This window comes from Balaenoptera physalus, assembly GCF_965194825.1.
Source record: "Balaenoptera physalus genome assembly, chromosome: 8".
NCBI classification, from domain to species: Eukaryota; Metazoa; Chordata; class Mammalia; order Artiodactyla; family Balaenopteridae; genus Balaenoptera; species Balaenoptera physalus.
The window spans coordinates 16,313,486-16,329,866 of NC_138887.1; the positions used below are offsets into that span (position 1 = coordinate 16,313,486).

General features: G+C 42.5%; 2 protein-coding genes across 4 annotated transcripts in view; one reads left to right on the top strand and one right to left on the bottom strand.

Moving 5' to 3' along the window:
* The window catches only part of COG5 (component of oligomeric golgi complex 5), a 282,079-nt gene extending 276,068 nt beyond the window's left edge, over window positions 1–6,011 (top strand). Inside the window, exon 22 of the mRNA XM_082473463.1 lies at window positions 5,689–6,011. Coding sequence (XP_082329589.1) covers window positions 5,689–5,803 — 115 coding nt within the window. The 3' untranslated portion in view covers window positions 5,804–6,011. The remainder of the gene's footprint in view (window positions 1–5,688) is intronic.
* A 741-nt stretch (window positions 6,012–6,752) lies between these two features.
* HBP1 (HMG-box transcription factor 1) overlaps window positions 6,753–16,381 on the bottom strand; it is a 30,708-nt gene continuing 21,079 nt past the window's right edge. For all 3 annotated transcript variants that reach the window (XM_082473552.1, XM_082473554.1, XM_082473553.1), the window contains exons 9-11: window positions 11,234–11,551; window positions 8,965–9,106; window positions 6,753–7,854 (exon numbers count right to left, since the gene is read on the bottom strand). In XM_082473552.1, coding sequence (XP_082329678.1) covers window positions 7,837–7,854; window positions 8,965–9,106; window positions 11,234–11,551 — 478 coding nt within the window. In that variant the 3' untranslated portion in view covers window positions 6,753–7,836. The remainder of the gene's footprint in view (window positions 7,855–8,964; window positions 9,107–11,233; window positions 11,552–16,381) is intronic.

A 16,381-nucleotide genomic window follows, 5' to 3' on the forward strand; every position in this document is an offset into this window, starting at 1 on the left:
TGTACCTCTTAAATCACTTTGGAAGCCATTCTCAGCTCTTCCAGGGGACCCTAATGCTCTTAGCCTGGGGACCAGGGCACCAAACCAGCCTTCGCTTGAGCCTAAGAGCAGGGGATGAGTTGGGTTCTCCAGAGCCAGCCTGGGGCTCGTGTGCTGAAGTGGTTCTCCGCTGTGTTTGCACCCAAGAGTCATTTACGGAGCTTTGAAAAATCCAGGTGTCAAGGCCACACCCTGACTGCCTCGGAATCTCCAGGGCTGGGAGCCAGCATCCGGGTTTCTTAAAGCGGCCCGGGCGGCTCCGCAGACAGCCGGGCCGAGGCTAGTCGCCCAGGGCGAGCCACCCCCCTCCACGCCCCCTGCCGCCGAGAAAGGAGGCCGTGGGGGTCGTGGAGGAGACCTCAGCCCGTCAGATCCAGGAGCGGCGCCGAGTCCTCAAGTGTGGCGACCGGCGCCCAGGGGAGCGCCCGGCCCTGCCAGTGGATAAAGAGGAGGGTGGCCCGCGCCCGTGCTCTTCTTCCTTGCTGGCCGCTTGTCCTCTCAGCTCTGAGTATCTGAGCGAGGAGCGGGGCGGGACGCGCGGTGAAGCTGTCACCGTCAGTGCGGCGTCTGGTTAAACTGCCCTCAGAAGAGGCCCCAGGTGTGGACGGGGGACTCTGCCGGGGCGGTGTGGGGCTTTGCGGTGCCCTCCCCGAGTCCCGTCGACTCGCTCAGCTGCAGCCCACTGGCTAGTGCCGGAGCGCGCAGGGCTCAGTTGATGGGACAGGGTGCATCTTCGTCCTCTTAACGAGTTGGACTGAGCTCATCTACGACAGTTGTCCTGCTGTGGGCACATCACAAATCTGCTTCCTTTTGCTTCTTTTTAAAAATGTCTCCCGAGTGATTTCATCAGCAATGCTGTTGCTGAGCCTATATTTAGCAACCGAAAACCATGCTCAGAAATGCTGTCAAGCTTTTTGAATAAGGCCTGCCCATCACGCCACTCATGGCTGATACCAGAGCCTTCGGTGCTGAGCAGGGCATGGAGCCCTCCTCGGGGGACTCCAAAACACCGTGCCCCTGCTCCAGCCCAGGCTGCTGGCAAAGCAGGAAGCTTTGTGCTAGAGAACGTTCTTTCTTACTGTTACTGCAAAACTGATTTCCTCCCTGCATACTGAAGCACCACTGGATGAATTTCTTGCCCCTGTAGATAAACCCAGGGTGAGTATTGCCCTTTAAATGTCAGTAAATTTGTTTTAGCTTTGGGGGCAAACCTTGTTGTGGACTCATCTCCTCCCGGCGCAGTGTGTTAAGTTGTCAGAAGTAGGGCAGATCGAGGGTATAGCAGCCACTGCTGCGGAACAAATGGCAAGCAATGACCTCTCTTCTGCCTTCCTTTCTGCTTCCTTTTGACACCAGACGTTTCTCTAGAGCTTGAATGGATCCTAGTCAAGTTAACTTTAAAAGTGGAGTGATCAGTGACTCCTGGGGCCGAGTGGGGTAAGTGGGGAAGATGGTACCTCCCGGCCCCTGCCAGGCAGGCATGTGCGCCCTCGGGGGCGGGGCGGCAGCCTGGGGCGCTCCTGGGGGTCTGCAGGTATTGAATACGTTCTCGGCAAAGATGAAGACTCAGGTTGTGATGGAAAGGTTTCTCAAGTTCTGCAGAAGAGGTAGGGTTGGCTGCATACACACCAACTCTTGATTTTGGCAGTGGGACAGCAACTCTTCTGACTGTGGCCGCTTCTCCTTTGTTTTTCCTGAGTCTCAGTAGGGGAACACCTTTATGGTGTCAAAACTGTTTACAGACTTTATTTGCTTATTGGTACTTTTCATCTATACAATCGTCAGACAGTTCTCAGTGCCCCGTGCATCCTTGGACCCCTTGCCCTCCTCTGGGCGTCCGGGGCCCACAGGCTGGGAACCATTCCCTCAGCTCCTCCACTTCTGCGGAACCACGGGATCCCTGTTGTTGGAGGGTGAAGTTTGGTCTCATAGGAGCTGGTGTTCCTATGGCGCGAGATCCCTTCCAGTTCTGGGAACTGGGTGCCTGAGGTGAGACCCAGGGGAGGATGGAGTCAGGGGAAGGCCTGCGAAGGCACATGGTAGTTTTTTAAGTCATTTAGGTATCTCAGTACTAAGCACACTGATAGGTCCTGCCTGACAAAAATCAATTTTGTGTGTTCCGTAAAATCCTCAGCTTGGTTAGTTCATATCACATCAGGCAGTGTTGCCATGTTACCACAAACCCTCCCTCTACTAATTGCACAGTTCCTATCCTAATTTCTTTTTTCAATAAGGGTAACTTTAATAATCTTCCTATTTTGGATGCAAACCAGAGTTGAGACTCTTACATAATGCTTGGCCCGACTTCCAAGAAGCTGATGTTTTGCTCAAGCAAATGAAGTAATGTAATAATTGCTTGAAAATCTTGCTCTGATTTTACGTGGGAGGGCAGCTTTAATCTTTTTTCTCTCCGTAGTTCTGATGGTGTTTTTGATGAAGACCAAAAACACTAACCAAACTCATTTCTGAACTTTCTTCCACATATTGTCTAGTTTTATGTAATATCTTATCCTTTTGAAAGCAGATGAAACTAAGTGGATTTTTGTCCATTGACTAGATAAAAATGACTCTAACCCATTCATTGCAGAACAATTACAGTTTCTGTGAATTTCAGTGCATTAATTTCTTAGACTGATACATCACCATTGTCTTGAAGACAGTTGGAGCCTTTGGGGGTTTCTCTACCGTGTGTGAATCTGCAGGGACTACATGTTGGGAGTGGGGCGTTTGCCCAGGATGCCATAGCAACTTGAATAGCATTACTAAAAGAAACAAGTTTTTTCACAGAGAATCAGCTTCATCTAAGGCTCAGCCCTGACACGAATAAGGCATCTCACAGGACACTGTTCTTTAAGGGCATTAAATTCCATTTTGCTTGCCTGTACTTTTGAGGATCCCTGCACTCATGCTTCTCTTTTATTTACTTTCTTCATTGCTTTTGTCTTTTTCATTACAGTTTTCTGTCTTCCTGTATCTAATCCACTTTTTTTAATTCATTCACCCTGCATTTGGCAAGCACTTAGGTCCTGGGGCTACATAAATGCAGAAAACAGCCCCAAGCCTCAAAGTTGTTACATATTAAGAGGGAAACTAACCAACACACAGATCCTTACATGGCAATGTGGTCATGCACGGTAGAAGTGTAAACAACTTGCTCCTTACATGGAGAATCTGAGGCCATCAGAAGCGCGGTGGGGAAAACCGTATTTGAGTGCTTCATAGGTTCATAGATGTACTTGGAAGAGAGCCAGGTTCTTCACAGTACGATCCTTTAACTCTCATAACTAAATCATGTAGGTATTCTTCCCACTTTGCGGATGAGCAAATAGGCTCAAAATGTAGCCCGGCTCACACAGCTAGGTCGGGGCGGTGGCGGGGGAGCGGTGGGCAGAGCCTGAGGTACCAGCGGTGCTTCTGAACTAAGAGCCTGCCAGGCCCCTGCAGAGCTGGTTTCTAGTTTGATTACTTTAGCATGAGTAGTAAAGTATTACTTCACTTGAAGCCAGCCTTCAGGGATCCGTCCCCAAATGCTGGGGTCTGGCTAAGCCACGCTACTGGTGCAGAAGCCCCAGACCTGTCCACAACTTTATGTGACTCCACGGTGGTTTCAGCTTTGTGCTGCCTAGAGTTAGGAAAGGCTTTATCAAAAACAAGGCATTTGGGCTGGTCCTATGTTAAAGCTCTACAAGGAAGAAATCGGGGAGGGGCGTTCCAAAGATAAGGACGGTTAACGAGGAAGCTTTGTCTCACTAACAATGAGACAAGCCAGTGTGGTTGAAGGGAAACAAGCCCTTTCTGGAGCCCGACCTTGTTAGGCAGAGACGTCTTTCTTTCAGAGTGGTATTTGCACAAGCACCCAGGTCTCAGGGTTGGGCTGAGAGTCCCCAGTGAGCTGGATGGAGCTGCTCTGCCTGTGTCGGTAATGCAAACAACGGAAACTAATGATTTGAGGGTCTTTTTAGGGCACAGAAAATGGTCTGGAACCCAGCAGTCGCACAGCGCTGGGGGAGGTTGTTGATGAAGCTGGTGTTCGGTGGGGTTGTGAGTGGAGACATTGTCCCGATGGCGAGAGGGCACGGCAGGTCACGGACCTCAGGCGGCCGTCTCTGGCTGTAGTGTGGCAGGTCCTTTAGTGCAGGGCTGACGGCACCAGGGTGACCACCACCTACGAGGTTACAGCAGCAATTAGGGCACAAGATGGCAGGGTTCAGACTGAAGCTAAGGGGAGAGGAGGGACCGGATGTGGTAACGTGTGGGGTAAGTTAAAAGGACTTGAGAACTGGTTAGGTGTAGGACTAAAAGAATTTTAGATACAGACCTTGGGGAGACGATGGTGTCCTTTGCTGAAATAGGGGAAGGGGCAGAACGCTACCCTTCGCTTGGGTTTTTTTACCCTAGGTTTGTTTTTTCCTTTTTTTGATATTTTTTAGAGCAGGTTTAGGTTCACAGCAGATTTGAGAAGGCACAGATTTTTCCCTGTGTCCCCTGCCCCCATTATCAACACCCCCTCCTCCACAGCGGCCCATTTGTTACAGCTGGGGAACCCACACGGACATCACGGTCACCCAGCGTCCATAGCTTGCACTAGGGCTCACTCACTACATTCCATGGCTTTAGACGGCCCTAGGTTTTTGACAGGTGAGTTTGAGGGAGACCTGGAAGGAATCAGATAAAGATGTCCAGAACACAGAGATCGGGAGGGAGGTCAGGGCTGGAAATAAGAGATTGGAGATTCAGTTGTGTATGAAACAATGACAGTGGATAGCAGAGTTGAAGGGTGCTGTGGTGTGAGCACTGAGCTGGACACGCTCCTGGCAAGTATATCCCCTGTAGTTAAATGAAAATAGTGACCAAACCTGACAGAGGATTAATATTTTCAGTGTTTGGGAGCAAACAGTTAAGAATTACATATTAGATGGGATTTGAGACAGTATGTGAGCTGAGTTATGGTATTAACTTACATCTTTATGGAAATGCTCTACTCTCAAGAGTGTGAAACTTCATGATTATGACAAAAAATTGTTTTACTTGGAACTTAAATAGACCAATAATGAAAAATACGCATAAACGAACAAGCACAGGGCTGGACTTGACCTGTGGGGTGGTTTGCTGACCCCCGGGTCTAATTCATGAGAACATCATAATCATACCCTTGGCTAAATTCAGACTGCCTTCTTATCGCCTAATAGGCCAACAATTGGAGCCTAAGAACAATTTATCCTACTTGTGGTAACGGGAATACAAAGCCCTGCCAGTGTCAGTGTGTGCTGAGCGAGGGCCCCGCCTCCGGCAGTGCCGTGCAGGCTCCACAGTGCAGGGCGCCCCCTTGTGAGCTCTGTGCGTCGACACAGGCTGCACTTGGCTCCGCAGAAGTCTCTTCAGTAGGAGAGACGACGAAAGGGAAACTGGGAATCTTAGCCGCCAGAGAGCCTCCGATTGGGTGATGAGACCACCAAGTGCGACGCAGGCTGAAAACCGTGCACAGCTCTGCACCTTAACCACAGGAACACCACCACCAAGTGTTTGAGGGCTGGTCGACTGGGCACAGCAGTTCCAGAAATGGGCTGCTTTTAGGTGTTGGCGGCATCCTCCAAGCTCTTTTATTTCATTTGTATCGTCTTCTGATCCTTGTTTTCTTTTGGTTTTCAGGGGCGCCCTGGAAGCTTACGTTCAATCAGTTAAAAGCAGAGAAGGCAAAGAATTTGCACCAGTTTATCCCATAATGGTCCAACTGCTTCAAAAAGCTATGTCTGCTCTTCAGTAATAATGTGAAGTATATCTTAATCTCCATTTTGTGCTAACCCATCCAAGGTTTGCAATTAAACTAACACATACTCTAAAGGACAGCTACCATCTACTATTTTAAGAATGTAATTGAATTTTTTGTATTTCCTGTTGATCTTTCCTGTTTACCTCTGATAGCCCTTCTACCTTAAATAGCATAAAATGTCAAAACTGATTCATCATCACCACCTTCCGTGTGGACCTGATTTTTTCCAGAAACATGCCAAACTCTTGTCTCTCCTCTCAGGCTTTTCTGTGAGGCTATCTAAAACTTCTTTCCCATCACAGAGTCCCCACTGCTTCTTAAGGGATTCGACCAACTTATATAGTAAGTACACTGCTTCTCCCCAGCTGGCATCCTTCCTCACTGGATAAGTAGGTAGCCCAGAGGTTTCCATATTTGGCTGCATATTAGACTCACTGGTAGAAGCGTTAAAAAACCCTGATGCCCAATTTGTACCCCTTATTGACACGTATGGGGGTAGGAGCCAGGCATTAGTATTTAAAAAAAAATCCTGAAGTGTTTCCAACGTGCAACAAAGTTTGGGAACCACTGGCATATCCCAAAGCTAAGATGTAGGGCTAAATGCTGTTTAACTGTGTCTTACTGTATCTTTAATAAAGATAGAGCAAGGCTGTCTTTACAGTCTTGTGTGTCATTTTATTAAAAACAGACTTTCGGGGCTGTTCAGCTTTGTAACAGAGATGCCAAGTTAAAAATAACGTTTACTCTACAAGGTTTCTTATAAATAGTAGGTAATCTAGGTCCTTAGTTTTCTATTGCCCTTGCCCTGTCATTAACATTTTATTTTAAATTTAATGTTTAAAATCCCATAAGCCACTTCTAAAGTATTTTCCATCTCCTGAACCTGTTTTTCTGATGACTCATTCGTAAAGTTCAGTCAGGATCAATCAGCGGAAGTCAGAGATAAACAATTTTTTTTCATTTTATTTGAAATAATATACAAGAATATAGTGTGCAAAATTTAGGGGCAACATCATGAAGAAGAAGTGTAATGAACTGAAATTCAGTTTTACAGCTGTGATTCCTAACCAGAAACACCACTTGGTGAGTAACAATGAAAAGCCATGATTGTAGCTCAGAGCATAAGCAGCTGTATTGCCAACGTGTTTGCTCTCACTGTAGACAGCTGGAGGAAAGTAAAGTGCACGTGTTGCACTGCGTAAGTGCAAAGTCTGCCCCCACCATAGAGATACGATGACAAATACGATATTAAGATATGTGGCTGAGGAGATACAGGACACAAAGTTAAAAATACAATGGTGTCAGCCCTTAACAGCACCATTACAGTGACTATACACCCCAATGCTACTCACTAACTTTACCTTGGCCTGGGCTGTCGCCATCGAGCAAGGGGTGGGTGCTGCCACCTGGCGCGTCCACTCAGCATGCTCCGGGAGCCGCGGCAGGTGGCTCTCAGGCTGTGACACTGACACCATCCACCTGCCCCCCGTTCCGGCAACCTCTTGGCACTGGCCAGACTAGGAGCCCCCGTGTTTGGCACAGATGCTGAGCCATATGGTGGTTGCTCAAGGAAAGGCCAACTCCCGGCTTCTGCTTCACTCCATTATGTATACAATACAGATTAATAAGCAGTAAGGAGCCAATGTATAAACAGCAGTTACATATTTTTAAATTCCCCCTTTGTACAATTTAAAATAAAACATGTATACACTTCTCCTCTCTTTCTACTGTACTTTAGCACCACAGGATATCAATTTTCAAGCCTATATTACCTGATAGACATATATGAAGTTTGGAAGAAAATAAGGCAATTTGGTTTACAATGTTGATAGTTTTAGCTTACTTAATGCTCTAATGGAGAAAGCAAATCCTCACTCATATTATTAAATCATTTCAAGACTCAATGCTATCAGTATCTTACGGTCACACGGATTCAGGACAAATGGTGAGACCTTGATCTTCTTAAGTCTTTCCATCAACAGTCAATGTTTATGCAAATACAGACTTAAGAACATAAGCATCCTGGTTTAATGTTGTTGTGAGCCCTGTGGAGATAAAATTAATAACTCAGTGAATGTTTACAAATCAATACATAGTAATTCTACAAATGAAAGCTAAGATGGATAATATAATGTTAATAACCATACTATTAAAAACAGATCGCTTTCTCAAAGGTGGTGATTTTTTAAAGTCTGATAATACCTGATGGTCCAAGCATCCAGAAAATTTATGAAAATGCTGAGACAAGAGAGATCGACTAGGATGAGCAGACATGAAAGGGGATCCAGGCAAAGTCCTACCACATGGAATCCTAAAGAACTTCAAAAATCTAGTTCAGTCACCCTCATACTGGAATCTGACTGCTGACTGCTTCTTTATAAGAAATTCTTATGCGGATGAGAACCGCATGTTACTATACAGAAATAGACAAATACAGAGAATGAATTAGAACGTCCTTGGCCAGCCGTCCTGCTGCGAAGTACTGATGCTGTCCCTTTGTCTTTAAATGATATTTCAAATTGAGCTCATTCTGTTCTATCAATCAGTCATGTGACGTTTTCTTGTAATTAATCGAAAACACTTACTTAAAAGATGCTAGTCTAGTAATGGAAAAGTTTTAAGAATCAGGTCTATCCAATACAGCATTATTATGGTGCAAACTTGTTTACTAGCCTTCCCGGGCCTTTCTATTTCTTCTCCTTGCTGAGATATTTAACCTAGAAATTCTGTGCAAATGTCACAAGTCCCCATGAAGGCTGGTTATTTACCCCCACCTCCACAGCCCATCACCAATTAAGAAAAGAAAGGCTGTTGAGACATACCACCCCAAATTAGAAAATTCTTCTCCTGTGATAGTAATGAGTTAATGACCCCCCATCTTTCAACCCAACCAGAAATACTCATTCCAGATTCTTCCAGTTCAGCATCTGTAGCAAACATTCCTACTTTCCATGCTAAAAGAGTAAATGGCACTAAGGACGAAAGGCAGCCTGCCTTATACGATGGTGTGCAAACATTATTTAGGTTCTGAAAGATAAGAAGGCTGAGAAACAGCATCAACGCCCTTTTAAAGCTTCTAACAACTGCTCCAATACGCTAGTACAATTTTGGAGTTAAGTCAAGATCACTTTAAGCAACTACTTGTTGAAACATACTGAATTGGTTCTTTTCCTTTTCCAACAGTCAGGATTTAAACGTTTTTGTTCTTCAGCCAAAGCCTTTGCTTCTAATGTATACATTCTCCTCTCTTCATTCTTCATTTTCTTCCACCTGTCACCAAGGATCACACTTATGGCTCTGTAAAAGAAACATTTACACAGTGTTGAAAGCAAGAATTTTTCAGAAAACTCATGTCAAGTGCTGCTACTTTAAGAAGAAATAGAAAGTTGAAAGACAAAAATCTCGTCCAACATAGAGAAGGGGAAAGGTCAAGACTACTGTACTCATTTCCAGTAAAATCTGAAGTCATATGGTCCATTCATCATAATCTTGGCAATTAAAGCCTCCTGGAATAGGGCCAATATCTAAAATGGCTAAAAACTGGATATTTTACACAGCTTAGGTTTGAAGAAAAAAGTTAAATATTTCAAAGAAATGGTTTGTTTGAATTACCATTGGGTACATCGGTCTTCCAAAGATGTTTAAGATTATTAAGGCAGACAATGTTTAGTATCAGCAGCATAAAGTATTCACCTTGTATTGAAAGGTATTCTTACTTTCTGTTTGTGCCCATAACCCATCAAATAGTCACGATAAGCCTTTTTTCGTTCATGCAGCCGCAGTGAGCATGTGGTGGCGCTAACTGGGCACACTTACCACTCATCTCCAAAGACAACACCAAAAAAACCTCAGGCAACATTTACACTTATTAAGAAAACTGGATAAAAACTCAAAGGGAGAAAGTCAAACTGGTAAGACCCCATCATGATAGAAATTTGAAGCTGTTTCCTATTTATTAATTTGCTCCCAAACCTACTAAAATGGTCTCATCCAGAACAGGCAGACACAAACTGTTTCCCTTTTGTGAAGAGCTTCACCCTTAACCCTGAATTTCATGACACTCATATGAAACAGGTGGTCTGGAATGACTGCATGAAGGACATACAGAAGATTTCACAATGGCTGACATGGAAGCTAGAACACAGGCATCTGAGCTTTAGAAGAACAGTCACCACAGAAACTCTACTCCTTAAAAACAAGTTTAAAATGTAGTAAATGTATATATTTTTTAATCCAGTAAGTCGATGCAATTCAACATTGCACTGCATCTTCTTTTATTAAAATAAAAACCAGTTTTTATAGTCTCCGAGTTAAAGGTACCATATAATGGTTGACACATTTACTAGTGAAATTGATTAAAAAGTATTCACATATGTATCAACTTCCAAGTCAGAGATGCACTTGGTATAAGAAGCTTCTCTTTTTAAAATGGAAGTATTTGGGGTGGGCAAAATGGGTGAAGATGGTCAACAGGTACAAACTTCCAGTTATAAGTGATGGAGCTGTAATGTACAGCAGGGTGAGTACAGTGAATAATACTGTGTGGTATATTTGAAAATTGCTAAGAAAGTAGATCTTAAAAGTTCCTATCACGGGAAAAAAAATTCCTAACTATGTATGGTGATGGATATTAATTAGACTAGTTGTGATCATTTCTTAATATATACAAATAGCAAATCATTATGTTGTGCACCTGAAACTAATATAATGTCATATGTCAATTATATCTCATATATATATATATATATATATAAAAAATTAAGATCACGAGTCATTAAAACCAGAATTCAAAGCTGAATTATTTTATGTGCATAATCATTTGACTTTTCTCAGAATATCAAGGGTTAAGGGACCTAGGAAGAATGGAGAAGATAATTTTAATTCGTGGAGAACTTGGCTGGTTTGAGAGGAAGTGGGCCGCAGAGGCTTCTAAGAGGTGAGGTATGGGACAAGCAAACAGCAGGAAGGACAGCACTGTTAATCTTTACCCCTGGGCTCTACTGAGGACACCTCTCAGGCTTCTGACAAATCTGGCAGTCATTACAAACTGCCAGTGCCTGCACATCCCACAGTATGACACAGGTGTAAAGTAAGTACATCCTTGAGATCTGACACAAGAAGGTGCTAGTCTTTTCTATAAAGACGGAACAGTTGTTAGAACTGTGTCGTCTAACAGGCAAGTGACATTTAATATTTTAGAAGGCAGAGCCTTACCTCTTAGCTAACCTAATTATCTGTCTAGGTATTATAAAACAGTTACACATGACCCTAAAAATTCCACTTAAAACAATTTACTTTAAAATCAACCTGGAAAACAGAATTCAATAATGAAAGCTACTGAAGAATAACTTAACTATCCCAGTTCCTATGAACTGCACAGAAGTGTTACTGAATTATTATAGTCAGAATTATCACTATTTTTACCTGTTATCTTTCCCTGGATACATCTGAGTATATTCAACTCTGTATTTTTTGGCAAAAAGCATGAAGGCATTCATTGGTCTTTTGCACTTGTTAGGAGAAGTGGCACTCACAGTCCCTGAGCTGTGGGTTTTGACAGCTTTAGCGTACAAGGAATTGGAAGAGAGCTGTGAGGATCCCGGGGAGCCACAGTTTTTACTGAATCCAGATCTTTCGAAGTCTTGACCTCCAGGTCCTCCACAAGACAAAGACGCACGACGCTGACGAGCCATGCTGCTTAGCACGTAGACTGCGGAGGAGTCCATAGGCGTGAAGTCATAGCTGTAAATACATACATACATTCATTAACAGGAGTTTAATTCAGTTTCGTTATCTGATTTGTGAAAACAGGATTAAAAAAAACAAATAAGACCCTTAAGATCTGATTGGAAATTTCAATGTATTTTACCTTAAATAATGTTACCAACACTACTTTAGCAACTTCACCATTGATAGTTGCTTGTAAGATGAAAGCTTATGTATGCATTTACTAAATTTATTTTTTTTATTCTCAAGAGAATACAAAATGTTTTTATAAAAGACTTCCAAGCCTCCCCACCCCAAAGGAATCTGTTACAATCCACATACTTTATTCATAGCAAACATCTTCTTCAGATCCCATACAACTCACTTATTCCTACTTTAGATTCATTTTTTGACAAATGTGATAATCTATTTTGTTGACCTCTAGAAGCCTGAAACTACAAAATTAAAACAGAGTAGCAAGCATATACCAGGCCTAAGGACTAACTACCACAGAAGACAAGATGTTGGGTAAGGACAGATACAAGTGGTTAAATGTAGCTAAAGGAACTTAAAATGCACAGTAGCCTGGGTCATTTGTTTACAATGACATGTAAATACAGTCATACATGCATTAGTCTCCCCTAGAGGCTATCCATATATTATAACAGCCTAATAACTTAAAACCCCACATTGATCAGGAAAGGCCACATTTTGTTAGGTATGTTCAGTTTATATACGTATATAAGCTCTCCACATCATCTCATTTTCTCAACAAGCTTGCGTGGCGATTATCATTATCCTCTCTTTATATGAAGAAACAGGCTAAAAAAGATAACGTATTGTTCACCCAAGGCCTCACAGCTACTAGCTCTCAACCCAGATCTGTTTGTCCAGCTCCAAAGCCCCAGGTTTCCTCACGAGTACCATGGTACTCTGCACTGCTGTTGGCAAACCTCAAGGTGAATCATCATCAGATTAACTGAAAACATCATCTGAAAATTAGAAATAACGTAGACCACAGCCTAAAAGTATACCTGTCAAGAGAATTCTCTTGTTCCAACTCTGTTAACTTCTACTGCTTACACTGGTAATCTCAGCAGAAAATCTTTCACTTCAACCCCAACTCCTCTTTCTCTCCCTGAAACAGAGATTCTGGCAGTCCATCAACAGGTTGATAATAGCTACAGGAAGAGTATCCGCCTACAGGTGAAGCGAGGTGCGATTATGGATGATTCTGACGTATGCAGAGCTACGTGAGTGAGGTGCACGCCATTCACTGCACACAGTAAAAATGACTTTCACCAATTATCAACCACACAACATCTGCTTTTTTAAAGGTATTATTACATGAAATAAATGTACTTACGAGTATGACTCCAAAATCATCCAATAAATGCTTAGCAATCAGTATTATGCCAGAGAAATAATTTTTGCTATCTGAAGCCCCTCTCATATGTAATTTAGAAAAATAGCAAACTTATGCATTTGTAAATGAACCTGACACAAAATTATTAATTTCTACTGCAGGAAAATAATTACAATTTGAAATACCGAAAGATTTAAAAATAGGGTAAGCTAATTGACTACTGAAATTTGAAAACTCCACCATCTAGTGGTACAAATATAACCGTCATCCATTTCCATTATGGATACAATTTAAAGTAGCTTGAAACAGTCAATCACAGAATTCAGATTTTGACATGACTACAGCATTATATTACATAAAATATCTTTTTAAAAAAGCTTAATTTTTTGCTATACTGAGCATTCGCTCTCTTTGCTATCTGTTCCTAAAATGTGCCTTATTTCACCTCACTTCTTTTCTACATGCCATTCCTCGAGCTTAGGATGCCCCTTCCCACCGTCACTGTCTATTACTCTTAAAGAAAAACTACAATAGTATAGTGTCTATTAACCGAATCAGAAATATTAACTCACTTAACCCTCCCTTCAATACGATCCACATTTTACAGCTTTTTTCTTTTTTCTGAAGACCCGTGGAAAAATTAACTTACCCCAGTTTCCGCAGCAGAGCTATCGCAGAGCCCGGCTGCGAGTCCAGGCGGTCCGCTGCAGAGCCATGTTGCTGACCAGGCTACACTGCCTCCCAACCAGCACCTCCACACGGTACCCACGGCCTCATCCATCCCCTGCTCTAGACTGCAAGCAAAGAGGCAGGCCTATGTCTTAACTGATCTTCAATCCCCAGTGTCGGCACATACTAGGCTCTCAAAATGAATGACGACTGACCGAGAGGGTAAAATAAATCATTCTGGAGAACATAATAATATAAAATTTTAATGGGGCTCAAAGCCCATCTCTGCCACTTACTAATGGTGTGACCTTGGGCAGGTAACCCTCTAGCCTCAGCTTACTTAGCTCTAAAATGAAGATAATACATGCTATGCAGTGTTGCACAGCTGGAAGAACGGACTATAAAACACTCAAGGCAGAGGAGAGCACCCAGCAGGTACTCAACTGGGGTATCAATTATTACTGTAGAAGTAGTCTAGATCGGTAAAGTGACTGTGCTAAACCTGTGTGATGCCTGGAAGACTGGCCTCAATACCCAATGTCTCAAATGGGCTTCTTCAACTCAAGCTCTCACTTGGAAGCCTCCTTTCTACAAAAGAGCCACCTATTGTGTTTAAGAGTTCATCAGGTTATTGCTGACTTCTTCTGGTCCTCAGCAAGCTAACATCTACTCCAGTGCCCTTCCTAGACCACCTACTGTGTGCCAGCTGGATACTATAATTTCTAGTCCTCACAACAAGGAGTAGAGTTAGGCAGGTGTTATCACCTCCATTTTACAGTTAAAACACTGAGGCTTGCATTTGCAGCAACATGGATGGGCCTAGAGATTATCGTACTAAGCAAAGTAAGTCAAAGAGAAAGACAACCATATGATCTAAAATACGACAGAATTCCCTGATGGTCCACTGGTTAGGACTCCGTGATTTCACTACCAAGGGCCTGAGTTCAGTCCCTGGTCGGGGAACTAAGATCCTGCAAGCCACGCGGTGCAGCCAAAAATAAAAATAAAAATAAAAAATAATACTAAAGTAAGAGAAAATACGACACAAGTGAACATATCTATGAAACAGACTCAAAAGACACAGAGAACAGACCTGTGGCTGCCAAGGAGGAGGAAGAGTGGGGGAGGGAGGGATTGGCAGTTTGAGATTAGCAGATGCAAACTACTGATATTATATACAGGATGAATAAACAACAAGGTCCTACTGTATAGCACAGGGAACTATATTCAATATCCTGGGATAAACCATAATGGAAAAGAATATGGAAAAGAATATATATATGTATAATAAAATTTTTAAAATAACAAGGAAATAGGATATTTCTAATATCACTAAAGTTCTACATTTGCCACCCCCAGAAGTAACCATTCTCCTGAACTGTTAATCATTCCCTTAATTTCCCAACAATTTTATTATAAAATTCATTCATAAATACGATAAAAACTGTAGTGACATTAATTATGTTAAAATAGCTATTATATTAACATATAATGTTTCATTGTGCAGGAACGAGTTAACATTGCAGGCTTGCTGTCCTTTCAAAGGGTTACTTACAGGCTGGCCCTTGACTAGCATCTGGAACTTGGATTTCGGGAGGGTTCCCATCATACCCACAACTGATAAGAGTGGCTAACTGTTCCTAAACTGTATGTACAAAAAATACGGTTTACCCTAAACACCTGCTTTCCTTTTGGAAGCTTTTGGTATATGCCAGGCAGAGGCAGCCTATGCAACCAGCTGCCAATAAAACCCCTGGTGCTGCATGTCTAATAAGCTTCCCGGTAGATAACGATTCATACGTGCTGTCGTAACTCACTGCTGAGGGAAATAAGCCTGTCCTGTGTGACTCCGCCGGGAGAGGACTCCTGGAAGCCTGGCTTGCCCAGACTTAAGCCCACGTCTTGTCCTGTTCACGACTCTGCTTCATATCCTTTCAACGTAAGGTATCATAGCTGTGCGTATGACGAAGTACTAAACCCTGTGAGCCCTCCCAGTAAATCACTGAACCTGGGGGTGAACTTGAGGATCCCTGGTGTAACTGTATAATGTGTATTTTATATACTATAGAAAGATTATATAAGTGTAATTAGATTTATAATTTTATTAGATATATTTCCAAAGAACATCTGATTCCAGACTAATTTTTACTTAACATTATTTCTAAAGTTGATCCGTGTTTTAAAATGTATGGCTACGGTTCATTCATCTTCCACTGACAGAAAGAATTCCATTGTATGATTATATCACACTATATGCATTCAGTCTCCAGTGAATGAGTACTGATACTGTTTCCACGTTTTTGCTATCATGAGCAACACAGCTTGAACTTTACACATCGCCTAGTGCATGTCTACAAGCATTTACTTCTCTATGGTGTACATACAGAGGAATGGAACTGCTGATATTCACTGGTAGACAATAAAGCGAAATTATCTTCCAAAACTTTTTTATCCATTTACACTCTCACCAAACATTAGAGGTATCACGGATCTGAATCCTAAGAATACTCTGAGTACTGGACCTTAACAATGTCTTGTTTTTCAAAAAAGACTGTATAAAAGAGAGTCAAACAGCATTTACATTCCAATCTTGCAGATGTTTATTGAGCATATAGCCTGTGCCAGGCCCTGTGCTGGTTGCTTTTTTAAAATGTTTTTTAAAAATAGTCTCACTTATGCTTTCAAAATAAAAAAACGTATTAACCTTCTATTTTATTATATTAAACTGAATTTATTTAAAATCTTCAGGCCAGCAGAAGTTCTTGAGAATTCTCTACTTAAAGGCCTATGGATTTGATAATTATCTGAAAGAATGGGGCTTAGGGCTTCCC